Raw genomic sequence first — 18,620 nt, 5'->3', positions numbered from 1 at the left:
ACAAACACAACCGTATCCAAAGGGGTTCCGTGCGCGACTGATTTAATGTCAATGTTCTTAGCAATGTTCGCAAAAACGAAATTTTTTAATATTCGTTAAAAAGGTTCCACCACTATTCCTTAAGTTTTGCACGTCCACGAAGTTCACAAAGAAATCTGACCAAACAATATCAATGCAACTTTTTTTTGTAAATTGATAATTTATAATCAATGCGTCTTGTTATACTGTTATTCATGCCTCGTTCATTCAAATTATGAATTAAATAAGTGCCATCTGACAATACCACCATTTTAAAAACAACTTTCGTATTTTCCGCTCATATCATCTAGAAGTTCAGCGAGCTATCAAACACCAAAGAAAATCTGTGATACCAAAACTTATATGGCAATGGCCGCAATGTAAACGACCGCAACAGGAGCATTATCGCAAGGCCAAATCTTGCGGATTACGAGTTAAGTTTCTCACAAGGTTCAGTAGGTTTTACGCGCTAGATGGGATTGATATCACTCCGATTACATTTCGTAAGTGTATCCATCGGGTTGTAGCTTTCTTCTCTCATGTCCCGTTTACAGAACTTCATTTCTTGCACTGTATCTAAAGCTAGTTGCTTCTCGATCTGCTGTTTTCTTATTTTCATTTATTCTTCTCTCATATACCAACGACTATCGCATGAGCAAGAAAATTGAAAGTAGGATGGCTCAGTCGGTTAAAATATTACACGCATATGAAAGAGCAGAAATTGATGCAAAATATTGTAATTTGGGAATGGAATGAATAAACGCTGTTCCATCTCAAAGCACGCTTTTAAAATTCACCGTTACAGATCATTAATGCAGACAGTCGTACATTTACTCATGCATACAATCATACAAGGACATGAAAGCAAATTACTTTACTTTATCACTCCCAGCTGAGCCACAAATACCTTTACAGCGCATGGAAGCTCATATTGGCAGCAATAAAATAATCATTTTCCGACATGTGAGAGGGACGATTGTTATTATCTTAGAAAACAAACGAAAATATTGGGTAATTTGCATTTCATTTTACGATCCAGCAAAATAACCTTAGCGTATTTGAAGAGAAAAAAATGGTACTACTAAATGTATCGATTAAATGTATTTTCGTAACTTGACAAAATGCAAACTATAAAGCATAAACTAAACTATTAAACAGTCAAATACTACATGTATTTATAGACCGCAAAGTATTTAGCGGAAATCACGTAGTTTTTTTACAGTTGTAATTTATTAGCCATACAACACTGGCAGGACTCGTACGCTTGAGAGTCTGAATTCGATACACTGAACACACATTCAGCACACTCCCGTGCCTAATGAGAAAAGCAAACAAAAGCTAGAACACAAAAATTCTGCAAAAAGAGCACCAACATTCAAACAGCAACAGCAGCTATTCGTCCTTTCGCATTCGACGTGCAGCACATGTGAGCGTCAACAGCTTTTTTTGCTGGTGCAGCACGTAGCAAAACTTAAATTTGTTTCGTTCTGTGCTTAAACACTTAATTTCGCGTTCACTCCCCGCAAATTTATTTGTGTGCATACGAAATTTGCGCCTGAAAATATCACTCTCGGTATTATCGTTGAATTTGTGCCAGTGTCATTCATCCAGCCTTCCAGTTGGAATATCAAGCGTGGCAACAAATTTTCAGATGTAAATATTTATTCTACAATTAAATTATATATTCCATTCAATGTCAATCAAGTCCATCAAATGAATTTCAATATGTTTTCGAGAAATCATGTCACAGAGGACATTGATATGCTTATAGTAGAGCATATGCTCGCACAGTGTCTATTCATTAATTACGTAACGCAATAGGAGGATGGGAAATGTTTCTACGTTTATGTTACAATTTGTTACACTTTGTTGAAGGGGGAAAGAGGTTATCGCTAGAGTTCCGCGTAACAGTGAAATTTTAAGTTTTTGCAAAGCTGTAATATAGTGGATAGTAGAAATATCATTACTTCGCTTGGTTATTGATTTGTTATCGACATTGCCTCTTGATTGATAATAGGCAGTTGGATGGTTTTAGCAGTACGATTTCTTTATTTAAGAGACTTTCAACTTGATATTAATTGTTCAAATTATTCATATTTGAAATTCGGTGAAAGTTTAACAAAATGACCTATTCGGCGAAATGACCATCGTCGAAATGACACATCCAAAAAAAAAAACACATAATGACATGTTATAGCTCTCCAATCTAAACATAGCATTGAGGATTCTGTTTCAAAAGTTTCCGCAAAGGGTAAATTCCTGGGGAGGGAGGCAAACCAAGATCTTGGGCGATTTTCAGAAACATGATGTATCATTATGCTGCCGTTGCCGATTTGAGCACACGGTCTTTCGGTCTCTCGAACTCCCGAAGGTTTATATGTATATCGTTTCGTCGATTTCATGGACGAGTACCTACAGCTTGGTCACATGGAACTCGTGCACGATTACCAGCAACAGCAAAATCCTTCTTACCATCTTCCCCATCATGCCATAGTACGATAGAAAGGCACAACTAATGGACCATCCTTGAACGACGCACTCATGATTGAACCCATTGTACAGGAAGACCTTCGATCGCTCACTACACACTTAATCAAGGTTTCTCTGTTCTGTAATTTTATTTACAGTTTTATAATTGTAAATCACAAAAACTACCGAACATTCAGCTATTCTCAATACAACTACTGTTGTTCAGTAGCTTTTGTAACAAACTACTAAATATGGTAATAGCAAGTACTAAATGTTCCGTAAAATAACAGCATTACGGTGAATGACTAAATCTCAGTAAAATAGAACACCGAGTTTTCAGTACTGATTATGTTCTACTGGAACAGTAATCAAACTTAATTTCAAAATTACTGATCACACCAGTAAATCAAAATATTTTGTTTACGTCATCGTCCTCCGTTCCACCTCGTGCAATTAACTTCCGAAATTGATGCGTGAAAACAGCAAACTTTTGTGAAAATCAGTGAAATGTCTGAAAGTGCAAGTCAGGAGTTGAGTAGTTTTTGCACTCCGGTATCGACTTCCAGATGATTAATTTTCTTTGCATCATATACATTCAATTGCCTGTAATAGAGCTCCACACTTAGGCACACCAAGAAAGTAACCAGCCGGGTACATCACGAGCAAGCGTTGACCACTCAAGCTGGACTAGATCTGGATTAGCTCAGGACAAGTTAAAGCAGCATTATTGCTATACCGCTTCTAAACATGCTAACCTTAGTTAGCAAATAAAAAAACTTATTAATATATTTTAATATTTATTCATCAAAATACTGCAATATACTTACGGTACCGCCCGCGGGCCTCCCTTAGCTCAGTCGGTACAGGCGCAGCTACAAAGCAAAACCATGCTGGAGGTGGCTGGGTTCAATTCCCGGTCCGGTCTAGGAATTTTTCGGGTTGGAAAATTTCTCGACTTCCCTGGGCATAGAAGTATGATTGGACTTGCCACACAATTATACCAATGCAAAAATGGTACAGGCATCGAAAGCTTTCGATTAATAACTGTGGAAGCGCATCTAGAACACTAAACTGAGAGCACGCAATAAGCTTAAATGCGATATGCAATAAGCTTGAAATGCGAAGAAGAAGAAGAAACCGCCCGCGCTTCGTTTCTTGCTACACGAGTTCTAAAGCAACTCGTTGATGACGAGCAAAATGACTTCCCCTGCCAAAGTTCTTCGTAAGGACTTCTACGTCGATGACCTGTTGTCCGGAACGACTCGACTTCCCTAGGCATAAAGTATGGTTGTACTTGCCACCCATTAATACTAATGTTAATAATAAGAAGAGTACAAATCTATAAATACAAATTCAACGAATGATTTATCGAAGCACACTTTAACGATCGTGATTAGATTGAACTGCCAGTGTATCTGGTTATACATCAATATGTTAGTAACAAATCCCAAAAAGAATCAATCAAAAATATCTTTCCGATTCAAAGTTATGACTTTTTATTGATGATTCATTTATTTAAGCCAATACTCCACATGACTTCCACATGACTTCGATGAGAGATCAGAATCCACATGACTTCGACCGTTATTCCATATTTTTTTTTTTTTGCAAATTTACCTTCAATATCAAGTCAGGGATAGTCGATTGCACTTTTTTTTACATTTATTGATAAAAAACATTTAAAAACTTATTGATTATTGCATATATTGAATTGAATTTGATTGAATTTTGCGAGTAAAGTGTTCGTGTTCAATGAAAAGAATATCTTTGCTATGAAAAACAGAACTTTCTGTTTTTTTGCATTAGGTGCTATTTGGCTGAATAACACTTTGGTAAATTTAAGATGCAATTTTTTTTCCCGGCGGTAGCATTTCCGAAGCAGTCTTTTCTATCAGCCGTCTCTCTATGTAACATTGAAATGGAAAGAATCGTTTACATCCCATTAATTCATTGTTAGTGTGGGGCGACTCCAGGGTAGCGGTTAGTATCCAAACCTCTCACGCCAAAGTCACGAGTTTAAATCTCACCCCGGACAAGTCACGAATTACCCAAGAGCTTTAAGGTGGCTACAATAAAAAAAAAATGGTTATGCACACCATGCATAGCCATGAAAGTGACAACTTATTATAGCAGCGCACGTTTTCATCCATGGTTAATACATTTTAAGAAATATTTCAGTCTGAATAATTCGATTAAGAAGAGGAAAATGATTAAAAAGATAGTAGTGTACGGACCCAGAATCGAAAAGGGTCACAAGCTCAAATCTCATCCTGGAAAATATTTGGAGAAAAGTTGTGGCATTTTTTAAGAGTTAATGCGATCAATATACATACAAGTTTATAATATTGAAAACCAGTAGAACTGCTCCACGTATTTTTAATTAACTCTTGTTATCAATTTAAATCCATCGTAGTACTTGCTTCAGATGTTCAAAAAATCCGATATACATAAAACTACAACCGCTGTATTAATACATAAGTACAGTGTTCGTATTTGGTAGATTATCGTTTTGAAATAATTAACCATAATAAAAATTACAAGCGACCGTACTATTAAAATAAGCATAAAAAGCTCCCTTATTACCGTATAAACTTCTGCTCTGATACTCCCGCAAATCCTCTTATTCATCATGAAAAACACAGCTTTACTCAACCATTCTTCGGAGCAAGTGTGAGTGAAATTTCCACCAACTAACAGTACGGTCACATGGCGGATAGTGGTAAAATCAGCATTCACACGCTTGGTAAATTTATTATATGCTGCGAACATGATCCCTCTCAGATTCTTATGATGCCGGTTGGCGAGAATAATAATGAACACGGGAAACGTGTACGAGAGAGGGTGGAACGGAAATCAGCATGAAATGTGAGTGTATACAACATAATTAAGTACTTCGAGTGCCATCTCTCCGTTTTATTTCATCCATTTATAATCTGCGGTTTAAAGATGAATGGTTAATGCAATTTTACTGTGTCTGTACAATTGGCCATCGCAACCACTGCAGTAAGAACGCTGAGAGGATGCACAAATGAAATGAACTAAACTGGGGAAAGTTAGTCTGCACTTTATCGTAAGGATGCTGAACACAGTGCAACGACAAACTGAAACCAATATACTGAAATCGGTGCGAAATGGTATCATTCATTTATAAAATAGCCTACACTGTGCTCGAGCGAAGCTGGAAGCAACGCATAAGGGCCACCCACATTAGATCCGTTTGTGTTGACGTAAATTTGACAGTTAGACAATAGATTTAGCTTTAACTTTTCAGCAACGCGTCAGATCCAGATCTAATGTGGGTAATAAAAATGAGCAAATACACAAACCTTTCTTCTTACGATGGAACCTTGCCTATTCAACTAGTTCGATACATTAATCTTTGAATGGCAGATGACGCGATTGTGCCAGTCTCATATCGGTCGTATGAGAAAATAAAGAGAGTTGCCAGTCTGCTTGATATGTCGTTACCAAGGTCAAAAGATGGCCAAAAATCAACACAAGAAAAAGATTAAACATAATTTAAAAACAAATCTATGTTGTCTTTTGTCTTCCATGATAGTCTAGTGGTTAAAGAATGGGTTTAATGATCTCAAGATTCTTGGTTCGAATCCAGTCTGATGCATTACATTTTTTGGTTAAAAGTTAAACCTATGAATTTAGATCATGATTTCAACTCGGATGATTCATGATTTTGGGAATGTTTGCTGCGTTACGCAAAAGTTGCTCATGATATCATGAATATTATTCATGGTGTATTTTCATAACATGAAAATACGCTTTGTTCATGAAATCATGAGTCATTTTTCTCATTTCGGAGATCGGATTTTTTCCCGTGCAGTAATAGAAACAAATTACTTTTTTTTTTATTTGGAGGTGATGTTCTAATTTTTGGTGAACGTATTCGAAAAGCATATAGAACAGCTATTTCTGGTCATGTTTGCTTAATAAAGTAGTTCAATTAATAAGGAAGGTATATTGAATTCAGGAGATGTTACATAGAGGGTGCCCAAATCCGGATTTTTGCGTTACTTAATTTGTGTACCGCGCCTAATGTTGCAGCCAGTTAAAAAGCCGAATATGTTAGTTAACTGGACAAAATTAATTTTTTATAATAACTCTTTCAGAAAATATACAAGTTTTACCAAATTCATGGTCAGATTAGTAAATTTCGATGTTTCAAATTCTTTTTTTTTTCACATCCGTTGCAATGAAGATTAATTATGGCGAATCTTGGCCGTTCTTTCTTTTACTTAATCATAGCAAATTTTTATATTATTTTTACTAATAGCTTTGCTCAATAGTCTAGAAGTTGCAGATTCGTACACCGTTTGATGGGGGTTTGAAATGTCTATAGTCGATACATTTTTTTAAATAATGACCATTGATTGACTGTGACTACTTGCAACGGGGATGTAAAATCTCTCAAAATGTATCCACGTAGTACATGGACATACCCAAATATGAATATTTTACCACTACTGACAGTATGATGGTTTTATTGATTTTATCACTAAGTTTTGACCGGCCATGTTTTTTAAATAACAAATCACGCTACAAGGAGCTAAGGGGTTTGACATTAAGCATTGATTAATTATTCAATCGATTCACTCTACAGTCGATACCCAACATATGTTAATCCATCCCCTTCTTATTCCACCAAAAATTCTAATATAGCTCAATGCAAAGAAACCCATCGCGATGGTCATTGCTCTTTTAAACACATACTTAGTATAGGATAGATAGTGTAACATAAAAACAGCAATAAATTAATACACCAACAGCGATATCTGACCTTTCATTCACTTTAAAGTATGATGGTCACTCAATCCGCTATCAAGACTGTGATTCTGTTGATATTCTAGGAATCTGAACATCCAACATATGATCCAAAAGCCGTATTTTGGAGGAATTAAGGCATCCAGCGCCTTGGAGAAAGTTTTCCTTTTATGTAAGCAAATGTTTTGATTTGAAAAGCATTAGCTTGATCCTTACGGTTAATTAGTTCTAGATGTATAGGTGCTAAAAGTCTCAATAATAAAGTTAAAAAAGCTAGATGTCGACTTTTAGTTATTCACCTGTACAATGTTCGACAAAATGGCAAAAAATATTGCTGACAACTTTGTTGAATATAAATAATAAAATAAATTGAATTTATATAATAAATAAATAATTTCCAATCCCTGTTGGTTCACCACTGTTTTTGCTTTATCAAACCTCTGAGTTCATAAAATGATTTTTCGTAAATGTATGTACTCGACACAATTAAAACACTTGAAGGCGTACATGTTTGCTCAAACAACCAAGTTGCTATCACTTTTTCATAAGTTATATACGATTTTCAGGGGTCACCCTAAGTTATTTATTAGAACTTATTAACCGGACCACCATAATGTCTTCACATCAAAAGATTGGCAAATGGCATATTTACTTTCCCGATGGCACTTTTTACTACAACTAATGTTTTAGGCGCAAACAATCATCCTAAATACGAACCCCTGCTAGGAGCACTGTACAGTACTGCGATTTTAAAAGCGAGTTTTTTCATGGACACGTGGTACGTGATCTTGATGGGAATATTTCTGTCACATGAAATGATAATATTTAAACATTGTATTAAAATCCCAGTATGATTTTTTGGAGCTAACTAAACTTGTTTTAGATAGAACGAGTAGCAAACAACTCCCAAACTAGCACAATCAGTCATTTTGTTCATTTTTTGAGCTGTTTGTGGGCCTTTAAGACACCACAATATGCCACAAAATGCCATCTTTTATTAGTCTAATAGTAATCTACAGCTAGTTTGAAACCACCTGACCCACTTTGTCTGAGCACGAACCTGGCGAGAACAAATTATTAAATCATTAGATCATTAAACTCCACAATGTCATGTTCAAACTAGAGCATTGTAACGTGTTATAAGCGGTGATACATAAAAAACAGGCAACTTCTACTTTCGTAGTGTTTGTAATCATTCTTATCATTCTTATTTAACGGCGCCGGTGGTGTAGTGGTAAGCGTGATTACCTCTCACCCCAGCAGGCCTGGGTTCAATCCCAGTCGGCACCGCCGGGATGTTCTGAGGCATAACATCTCTGATCACGCCTTCCTTCGGATGGGAAGTAAAGCCGTTGGTCCCCGGTTCATGAGTTGATGGGTCGATAGGGTAGGGTCCAGGTGTGGGAGAGCTGCCTTCCTGGCACGTCGGTAGCATTGGTGCTCAGCACGGAAAACAAGATCGACGGAAAAAACAAACCAAAGGAAAAAAAAAAAAATCATTCTTATTTCATATTATATTCGGCAAGCTGGCGCTTATTTGATTGAAGCACTTTGAATTTTAATTAAACAGTCCCTAACCTTGCCTCGGTTGGGCCTTTGTGGGCTATCTTTCTTCAATTTCACCACACTTCAGCAAACGTTTAGCAAGCCTGTGACTTGTTTAGTTTCCCGTAAAATTTCCTAACCTTGTATGACTGCTAGTACGGGCAAGAACAGGAGGTTTTCAAACCACGTTGGAGATTTTTTTTCTCATTCTACAAGCAGCTTGTTAAATTAGAGGTCCACCGTTGAGAAAAAGATAGCCTGACTTGAAATTCTGAGAAGAGCCCTACTAGTTGTGTATGTTCAACCACACGACGGACGGACGGCTGGAGGCTGCATGACATGGTTGAGCCGTTTTTTATGTTATATTTCTGTACACATGCATGTTTGGGTTCAGAGGAGAACACTCGTTCATTCATGAAAATTTGCACTCGCTGTCTCTTCGTACCGGAAAGTACACTTGGGATGAAAGCAGTTTTCTAAAAACCGCAAAACCACCAAAAGAGACCGAAAGCATAAGACCGATTTTAACGAGCTCGACTGCTCAAGGAAGTGTACTACTCATTTCGTCGCTTTGTGGTTAATTTTTTTCCCTCTGCAAGAACCACGAATTTTAGCCACTTTGCTACGACCACTGATACATGGCTTCACGGAACGTGTCGATTTAGTAAGGATTAAGGCAGATCTTGTTGAATTGATTTCAGCAGCATAATTTGAAATTGATTGTTCTGTGATGCTTGTAATGAACTTATTTATTTTACTTGAAAATGATTCATTTTTAATTAATCCTTACACACATTTATAAAGCTCAATGTTTTAATTTGAATGAATTTGATATTCTTATTTTTGTAATTCATTATATTTTTATGAAATTTACGTGGATGGTTCAAACATCTTCCTTCTTAGGAAAGTGGTCAGAATCAATGTTAATGTAAGGCCATTCGCGATATTTTTGAGAGACCGTTGTGGGGGCACATTTTATAATAATGAATCCTTATTATGTAGAGAAACCAACTATATTATTACAGCTCCATAAATTACGATTTAGTTTTTTTACTTTTTTCCCGAGCAAATTTTGATATCAAGATCAAATTGAGTTTTCAGTTTGCTCTCACTGGCAGCAGAATTAGTGTTCAATGTGATGAATCAGGAAGATTTTTTGCTCTCAATGTTGATATGTCAACCGTTAAAACTTTTTTTTTAGTTCTTTATTAAGGAGATTTTTAGCCTTTGCCTAGTTCATCTCCGTAACCATTTAAACGACTAAAACGGGGACTAAATGCAGAAAATGGACGAAAAATACATTAAATTGTATTCTACTGAAATCCACTGGTTGAAAAATAAAGTTCATATCATTTCTGTAGGTAAACAAAATGCAGAATCGAATGGAAATGGTTTCATCCTGTTAGTTGAGTTTTTTGCTTTTTTTTTCCTAAAAAAAATGTTTCCCTAGAGAGAAAAAGCAAAAAACACATACTTACTGTATTCTTCCTAGGATGAAACCGCAACGGTCGCACGAGGTTCAGCTAGTATAATATAAAATTAAATTAAATATTAAATGGAGCAAATGTTTTTGAATACATCTGAAAATACCAACTTGATAAGATCAGAAACGCCGAAGTTATTTCAGTTTGAAGCTTTATTTCTTTTGATATGAGTGAGGGGGTGGGGTACATTAAGCCCCCCTCCGTCCTCTCTAGCTATGTCTTTAAGATTGAAAAATTATTTTTGAATGATTCATCTGAACATACCAAATCGATAAGATAATAAACTCCGAAGTTATTTCAGTTTGAAGCTTTACTTCTATTGATATGAGTGAGGGGAGTGTGAGGATGTATTAACTACGCATATGAGGTAGATCTATTGTTTTTGAATAATTCATCCGATAAGATAGTCAACTTCAAAATTATTTCAGTTTGTAGTTTGATTTTCATTGGCACACCGGCAGTGTTGGCAGGAAAAGTGATTTTTGGCATTTAATTCGAAACATTGATCTTCGAACAGCTATAACTTTTTTTAGAGGCATTCTAGCACCATACATTTGTAAACTAAGTTGTTAGGCATTTTCTGGACTATAAGTTTGCATGATTATATGCGTGGTTCAAGCAAAATTGTGGTCCCTAAGAATAAAGATGCAAAAAAGTAGGTTTTCCCATGCTAATTTCCATACTAATTTAAAACGCAATGTGGGTTACACAAAATCGTCCCCAATTTTTTTATAGTTGTTTGGGACTCCAAATGGAACCAAAAAAAAAACATTGATACTTCTGTTGCTTACACAACTCTTTATGATAAACCGATGCACGAGATAATAATGTTCATGCCATTGACAAGATCATGCTAGATACTTATGATAGGACATTTAAATAGCGAAGTTGGTCCAGTTAGTAAGTAGTAAGTCACCACGCCAAGAAACCCAAGCTCGATTTTTTTTTATTATATTTTTGTCGATGGTTATTATGATGTTTCCAAAACATGTTTTAAGACCAGTATTTAGTTTTATAAGCTCCACTTCTTGTTGTTTTTAGGTTGTACAAATGCAAGAAATAATGTATAGTAGTATTATTGATTCTTGACGTACGTTACAAATTGAAATCAAAATAATTTCTGGAAAATTTATCTGTTTCTCAGCAGACATTACACTGTAACTTAATCATTATGTAAGGTTACCTCTTTTATTTATTTATTTGAGAGAGAAAACCCCACTTCAGAAGAACCAACCTCACCCCTGCTCAAGTGGTGGATAGCTTATTTTTTCGTATCGATGGATAACATTAAATCTTACAGATACATATTTGCTTAAACTAATTCAAAAAACTTTAATGTTAACATAATCAAACTTAATCTTTACACACCGCGTATCTAAGAAGAAAATTTGTGAACAGGCTTATGAGTTTTTAATAAATAAATAATATCATTATCATAGAAAAACGCATGCATATGCACCAAAATTAAATTCCTTAACATAAACAGAAATCTACGATCAAAACATCACCTATGGAGTAAGACGGGTAATAATCTATTCCTTTCATGATGGCAAAAGGTGTTTTATTTTTCCATTCACCTCATTTATGAAAGCCTGCCATCAAGATTCAGGTCAAGCACACTCGTTTACAGAAATGAGATATGCATCTTGGAATATACACTCAATCAAACGTTGTAGAGTGCAAATCCCACATCCTCGTTTCTAATGGGATTTTCAGATAAATACCGGTAGGTTTGTACGTGAACTACACGCCGCATTTATGTTGCATCTATTTTCTGCTTTTTTTTTTGTTCTGAGATGAATATACCAGGCAGAAATTGCAAACTCTGCACTGCCTTTACCAACTGGCTGGTGCTTGGTGCCAGGGTCATGTCATTTAACACGTACGTCCCCGAACTCTTTTGTAAAAAAAAAAATATTTTGCTACCATTTCGTCATTTCTCATCGGATTTCGATAAAAAATGTTTCAATCAATCATAAATCTCATCAAGTTCTTACGGAAATGTACACTTTTATTTTGAAATATTAAAATTTAATTTATTTAACCCGAAAGAGCAACTGAAAAAACCTGGTGCCAACATATTGTTAAATAAATTACAAACGAATTAATTATTATACTTAAAACATACACGAGCAAAAAACAAGCACAGATAAATGATCGAATAAAGCTATTTCATCATATTCCGTTGAGAATTGACGAAATGGTATCAAAATCATTTTATTTCATTTTTATTTACCAAAAGGGTCGGGGAAGTACGTGTTAATGGAAAATCTGATTTGATTTTTCGACATCTTCTGTCAGTTTTTTTAGAAACGGTTGGGCTTGAAGGGTCAAGCGACAAACTCGTTAGCAGGTATGTACAAACGGTAAATAGAGAAAATGCAGCAGCTTAAAAAAAAATGGTTTCCAGCATCCTGATGCACTTGAATGCCTCGCCACTTTTCTATGAATTTTAAATGAGTTTGAAACACTAGAACGTAACGTGCTGCATACTACATGGACTAACATTACAGCCGCTAAAAAATTAATTGACATGATGCAGTACGTCTTCTTTCCATTGGAAGGTGACCGCAATTGAAATCCATATTTACTTGTGAATACTCAGTAGGGGAGAGTGGACACACTTGATCCCCTATTTTTATTTGAACTTTATGCGGTTTTTCCACAGGCTACCTACCAGCGAAATATCTTATGTAACATTTTAAATACTCTAAATGCTCCAAAGTGATAAGCAATTAAATAAGTTTGTTTTTCTTGAAAGATGTCTAAAAACTCATTTTTTAATTGGTGACTTCATCCCCTTTTGATAAAATACATTTTTAAGATAGAATGGACTCAGGCACCTTTGATATGATTTTCTTTAAATACAGTCAACTTTTCATTTCCCGATATTCAATGGACCATCGAGATAAGTAATTTGCCTACTAGTACAATTCCAGAGTTTCATGTCTCGGGTATTTGTTTATCCCGTATCCAAAGCAAAACTCGATCGCTTACATCAAACGTAAAAGAAATGGTGAACTAAATGTTTCATGGACATATGGAGAGTAATTTGATCCCGAATATTTTCTAGGGACCAATGACATAGAGAATCATCGGAAACAGGTTGTATGGGAATTTGAAGGTACTGCTCAAATCATTGAGATATAGAACATTATTAAATGGAGAGTTGACTGTACTCTCAAACCTCTGACCTGTTATATACATTCCTAAAACTACGTTTTTCTGGAATTTGTCATATGAATTTTAATATTAATGTTCACACATATCTCGGGATTGAATATGTGAAAGTTCTTGTCTCCTCATACAGAATTTCATATTTTTTTAACTCTCATATATCAGGATTATATGCATCTAATCCTTAGGGGATAAAACTTTGGCTAACTGAGTTTCAACTACAAAGTGAACTGAACAAAATATCAAATGAAAAAGTGCAATGATAATAATTTATTCAACTTATTTCAAGCTTTGAGGTGAAAACTTGGTACGATGTTAATGGAGTAAAGTCACCACAGTATTATGGACCACCCACGCAAAACACGCAAAACTGACTGACCCATAATAGGGACTAGCTGGCCCATAATACTGGAGTGACTGTAATTATGTTTATTCTGTTAGAAAAAATCCTAGGGAAGGGAAAATAAGAAATGCTCTCAAAAATAAACGTTTTTTACACCACCTTCCTTCTAGTCAAAGGTTTGTGGCAACCTTCCAAAAAACCGTATTTGAATTTCTAGAAAAATAGGGGAAGTTAGTGCGTCCAGTCTGCCCTAATGGTATGATTATATATTCATTCTTTGGTCCTTGAGAGGTAGCTATGTGCTATTAGTTGAAATACTCCTACTAACTTCCAATGTAAAACTAGTGTGCCACAATGTAGTAAACGGTATAATTTAACATTAAAAATAATGGAAATGCGAAAAATAACTTACTATAGCCTCCTTCGGAATGAAAATGAAGTCTTTGCACAGTGCTTTAAAAGTGATAATTCATGAACTTAGTTGTTTTCTGATGAATGCGTCCATTTTGGCGTTCAAGTGTGTGTAGAAGACATTCAAAATTTTATCTTTCGCATATTTTGGAACATGCACCGTTAGTTTTCCTCGAGGTACGATTGTATTTCAGAAAACTAACTTTTTTTTATCAACAAATAAAAAGTAGATTTTGTTAGCAAAGTTGATGAAAATATAATTTCTGGCATTTCAACGATTGCTAACTGAAAGTCCGTTTACTTAAAAATAATTTACCTGAAAGTCGACAAACGGAAAGAAGTTTCAGCTGAATGACACATATCTTTCAAATTTCTGCATTTCAAAATGTCAAGATAAACCAGAGAAGATAAATTTGAATAGCTGTATTTTACAGCAAACAGTTAAATAATGTTTCAATCAACATAGAATTTCATACTTCTGGCCATTTTCTTGATGACATTGTCATATGAAATTTTATCTTAAGTTTATCATCAATCACGCCGAAATATGTAATCTTCCGAACGTGATCAAAAGTCTCATCATCAATTACAACATTATTTACTAGATTCCGTGAAATTACCATGAATTTAGTGTTACTTGTATTCAATTTCACTTGCATGTACTTCAACCAGCTACTTACAACCCTTAAAACCCCGCAATCTGATGCTATTGTAATTTTCAGTAACATCAGCACACAAATCTTCATTCTAGTCTGAAAAGGCATCGTCTAAATATTTCGCTGCAATGAATAACACAGCATCATCTGCAAAAGCATCTATGTCACAAAACAGAAAACACGTGGCATGTCATTAATATACATAATACATAAAAAAGGGGCCCTAATACACTTTCCTAGGGCACACCAAGGTTATTCCCCATGGTACTGGAAAAAGAATTATTTAAATATAGTTCGATGAGGACTGTCAGACAAATAGCTTTCAACACATTTATATGCACTACTCGTTATTCCAAAGCGCTTGATTATTCTTAACAATGAGGGCCTAAATCGTATCTTTACTTTCCATTTTGCTTACATCAAATTCAACGTGGTTTAACAAAAACAACCTCTCCGATATCCCAATTCGTTTGGTATCAACAAAGAGTTACTATTTACATACACCAACGGCTTAGCAACATTTTTAAAATATTCACTAATGTGAGCAGGATATTAATGGGAAGAAACACTTTGGCTTTAATCGTTCCACCCACTTTTTGTATGGGAACAACTAAAGGCTCAAACGCAATGTGGGTGGAAGCGGAATGGAAGTGGCAAGTTTGACAATTGGCACAAGTGACATCAAGATGTCTAATTGAAGTCGGTTTGGTTTTAACAAGTTTTCTATCCAACAAGCAGGTTTAATCTGATCGGAATTTTCCGCTGCCGTTCCGCTGGATGCTTCCCACACCAGTGGCACGTGCCCAGTTTGCAGTGATTCATTAATAAGGTCCAGCAATATGTGACGAAACAGTTCTCATTTTCGAGAACAGGTTTACAATATTAAGAACAACTCATGAACTTTAATCACGTTTACCAGAACAACATCATGATTTTCAAAATAGAGTTTACGTTTCTATGACTTTTGATGCCTTTGTAGGTGCCCGGTGCAACGTGATGCATCCAAAATGATCGTATTCCAACACAAATATGGTTTATTGTACCTAGCGATCATGGAATTCTGAGAGGTTAAATTTGAAATTCGTTCATTTTTTCGCTACTTGGCGTGGATTTTCTCGAGAGTCACAATCTGTGATTTTATTATTCGTGAGTGATCATTTTGATTGGGTCACGAATCAGAAAATCGGTGATTATCATCATTGTAAAAAGTTTAATAACACCGCAAAATCATTGCTCGTCATAATACAAAATGGTAGGCTTCCACCAATCATGTTCTTAATAATTTATTCTTGACTATCTCATAAAACTTATTTTTATAGTATCTTTTTAATGACTGACAATGTTATTCGTTTATTCGAAATCTTGAGTATTAACTTTAATCCATTTCAACAAATGCTACAAGGCAGTTTAATCAGGCTTGTTTCGTTTACTCTAGTTCACATCGCGGTCACTCATGGACTGAGTAAAATTTCCCTCGGTTTTCTGCACAAATATGAGATACATTTTCTCATATTCGAGGATCACTTTTCTCAGGCTATGAGTAACCGTAGTTTTTGCGAGTTTTAGTAAACCGAATTCGAATTTGAGTGAGATTGACCGGCCTTGCATGTTTCAGATAAGTACCATGGAGCACTAGTAGAGATGTGTGCTCCAGAGTACAATCTTTGTTTGTTTGTTTAGTACAGTCTCTTTAAAACTTTTAAGATCATTTAACTCGTCACATTCTGTGTGAAAGCTAACCACAACGCCAGCTCTGCCCCCAGGAATACGAATTGACAACGTGATTCATTCAGTTGTTCACATTTGATCTTTCCAAAGATTATTGGCATATATACAAGCAGAATTGTTTAGACATTGAGCCACATGTTGGCAAAACGACATAAGATATTACTATGTGCATTCAACCCCCAAACATAAAATGAATCAGTGCAACCAATGAATGGACAGCTGCAGTGCTCTGCAATGTGGTGCAAATTTTGCTATCCGAATAGAAAGTGTGCTGTTTGAATGTAATTTTATTTACGTAACCAGATACTATTGTAGTGCTCATAGTGCAATCACTTTATTATACCAACCTATATGCATTCAGGAAAATAATGGAAAATAGTCATAGCGTATAGATTTACCCAACCGGTCGCTTGATTTTGGTTCTTTTCAATTCTTTCGTCTTTCTCCCCTGTCACACTAGAGGAAACCCAGAATAAGACGATATAGAAAACTAGCAATAGCAGCTTCTACTTAGTCGTAGAATAGTTCACATCAAAACACTACACATACATTTCGTATAGGACCTTATATCTAATCGATTATAGTTTTCTTAGAAGTAGTTGAAACGTTGTTTTCAAATCTTCCTTTTCTTCTCTCTTTCCGTTCCCACCGTTTCTTCTCGTTACAGAAAGAGTTGTTTTTGGGTAGAATAGATCCTGGTTCACCTCGCGGTGAACGTAAAATGTCTTCTTCTAGTTCTTCCTCAATGAAGACTAAGTGGTTAAAAGCGTTCAGAAGTCTGAAACCAGCCGGTTCAGCAAACGATAGGTGAGTACTGGATAAGCTGCTTCTTCTATGTGTACCTCGTATCATATCGGTGTAATGTGCAGTAGAGTAGAATTATTTTCCGTGCAGAACGGAACACAAAACACGCATGATTGACATGTGCAGATGGCAGTCTTAAGAAAGAATAACGACCGATTCAAAGACATTGCCTACGTCTTGATAGTATCGAGAAAATCAATAAATAAAGTATACCGTTTGGAGCGAATACGTTGTAGTCAGAACATTTATTCACCACCATATTTGTTTTAGCATCGTAAGAGATTAGATCATTTTTCTTTTACAGGAACACAAGATATTAAAAACAAAAATCAGAACATAGTGAAATAAATCATCCCTTCCCGTTAGTAAGATCATCGAATATTCAAAATAACTAAAATTGATTCCTTCGTGGTTACTCAAAATATTTCTGAGACTCTCCCTCGTTTATAAGAAATCGTAAGAAGATTCAAAATATCCCCTTAAATGCATACGAATTTATTGCCTGCCCCCATATGTATTGTAAGTCTAATTCAAAGCTAAGCAAAGTATTGACCAGGAGTCTCCATCGAATGATCTATTTGCATATACTAACTAACGTGTAGGGCATCATTTTTATATTTATGAACAACTAGATAATAATTTTTATTCATGCAGTATTTCGAATAACAGTTTTGCGTTCCTAAAGGTAAGCAAACAAAAGTTTGTTCATAAAGCATTAAATCAATTTTACTAACCATTAACTCTGAATGAAAGGATACCATTTCAATCATTAATCCTTCAACCAACATTGTATATTTTCCACATCTGTATTGTACAATACACAATTTAACAAATTTGTATATTTTGATTTCTTTTTTCTCGAATCAAAAGTATTTGAAAACGTCCCGAGTAATCATAAATTCTGATAATTGCCAAACAAACATTTGTAAGGCTGGATTTCTAACATCCTCTACATATTTTCTCACAACAAATGTAAAGCAGTTCTTACAATCGGCTGTAGAGTACAAGCATGTTTTTCCAGAATTAATATTTTGCTACAAAATCTTCATGAGATAATTTTCTTGTCGCAGGAACTTTGTTCGAAAATTTGACTAACATAAAAGATGCATAATTATTTAACAAATCCTTCCGATGAACATATTACAAGATTTGTTCATGCGGTGAAACATACAAACTGGGTATGCTAAATACTCAAAAATATTGCACTTG

At 35.3% G+C, this 18,620-nt stretch overlaps 1 protein-coding gene across 8 annotated transcripts in view; it reads left to right on the top strand.

Moving 5' to 3' along the window:
* Positions 1–18,620, top strand: part of Stacl (Stac-like) — a 242,013-nt gene that overhangs the window by 159,481 nt on the left and 63,912 nt on the right. For all 8 annotated transcript variants that reach the window (XM_065225890.1, XM_065225891.1, XM_065225892.1 and 5 more), the window contains exon 11: positions 17,275–17,414. In XM_065225890.1, the coding sequence (XP_065081962.1) occupies positions 17,275–17,414 (140 nt within the window). The remainder of the gene's footprint in view (positions 1–17,274; positions 17,415–18,620) is intronic.

Source organism: Ochlerotatus camptorhynchus, unplaced genomic scaffold (genome assembly GCF_037179485.1).
Source record: "Ochlerotatus camptorhynchus isolate MF236.1 unplaced genomic scaffold, CSIRO-AGI_Acam_v1.1 ptg000240l, whole genome shotgun sequence".
Classification (NCBI taxonomy): Eukaryota; Metazoa; Arthropoda; class Insecta; order Diptera; family Culicidae; genus Ochlerotatus; species Ochlerotatus camptorhynchus.
This window is presented reverse-complemented; position numbering and strand designations above follow the sequence as displayed.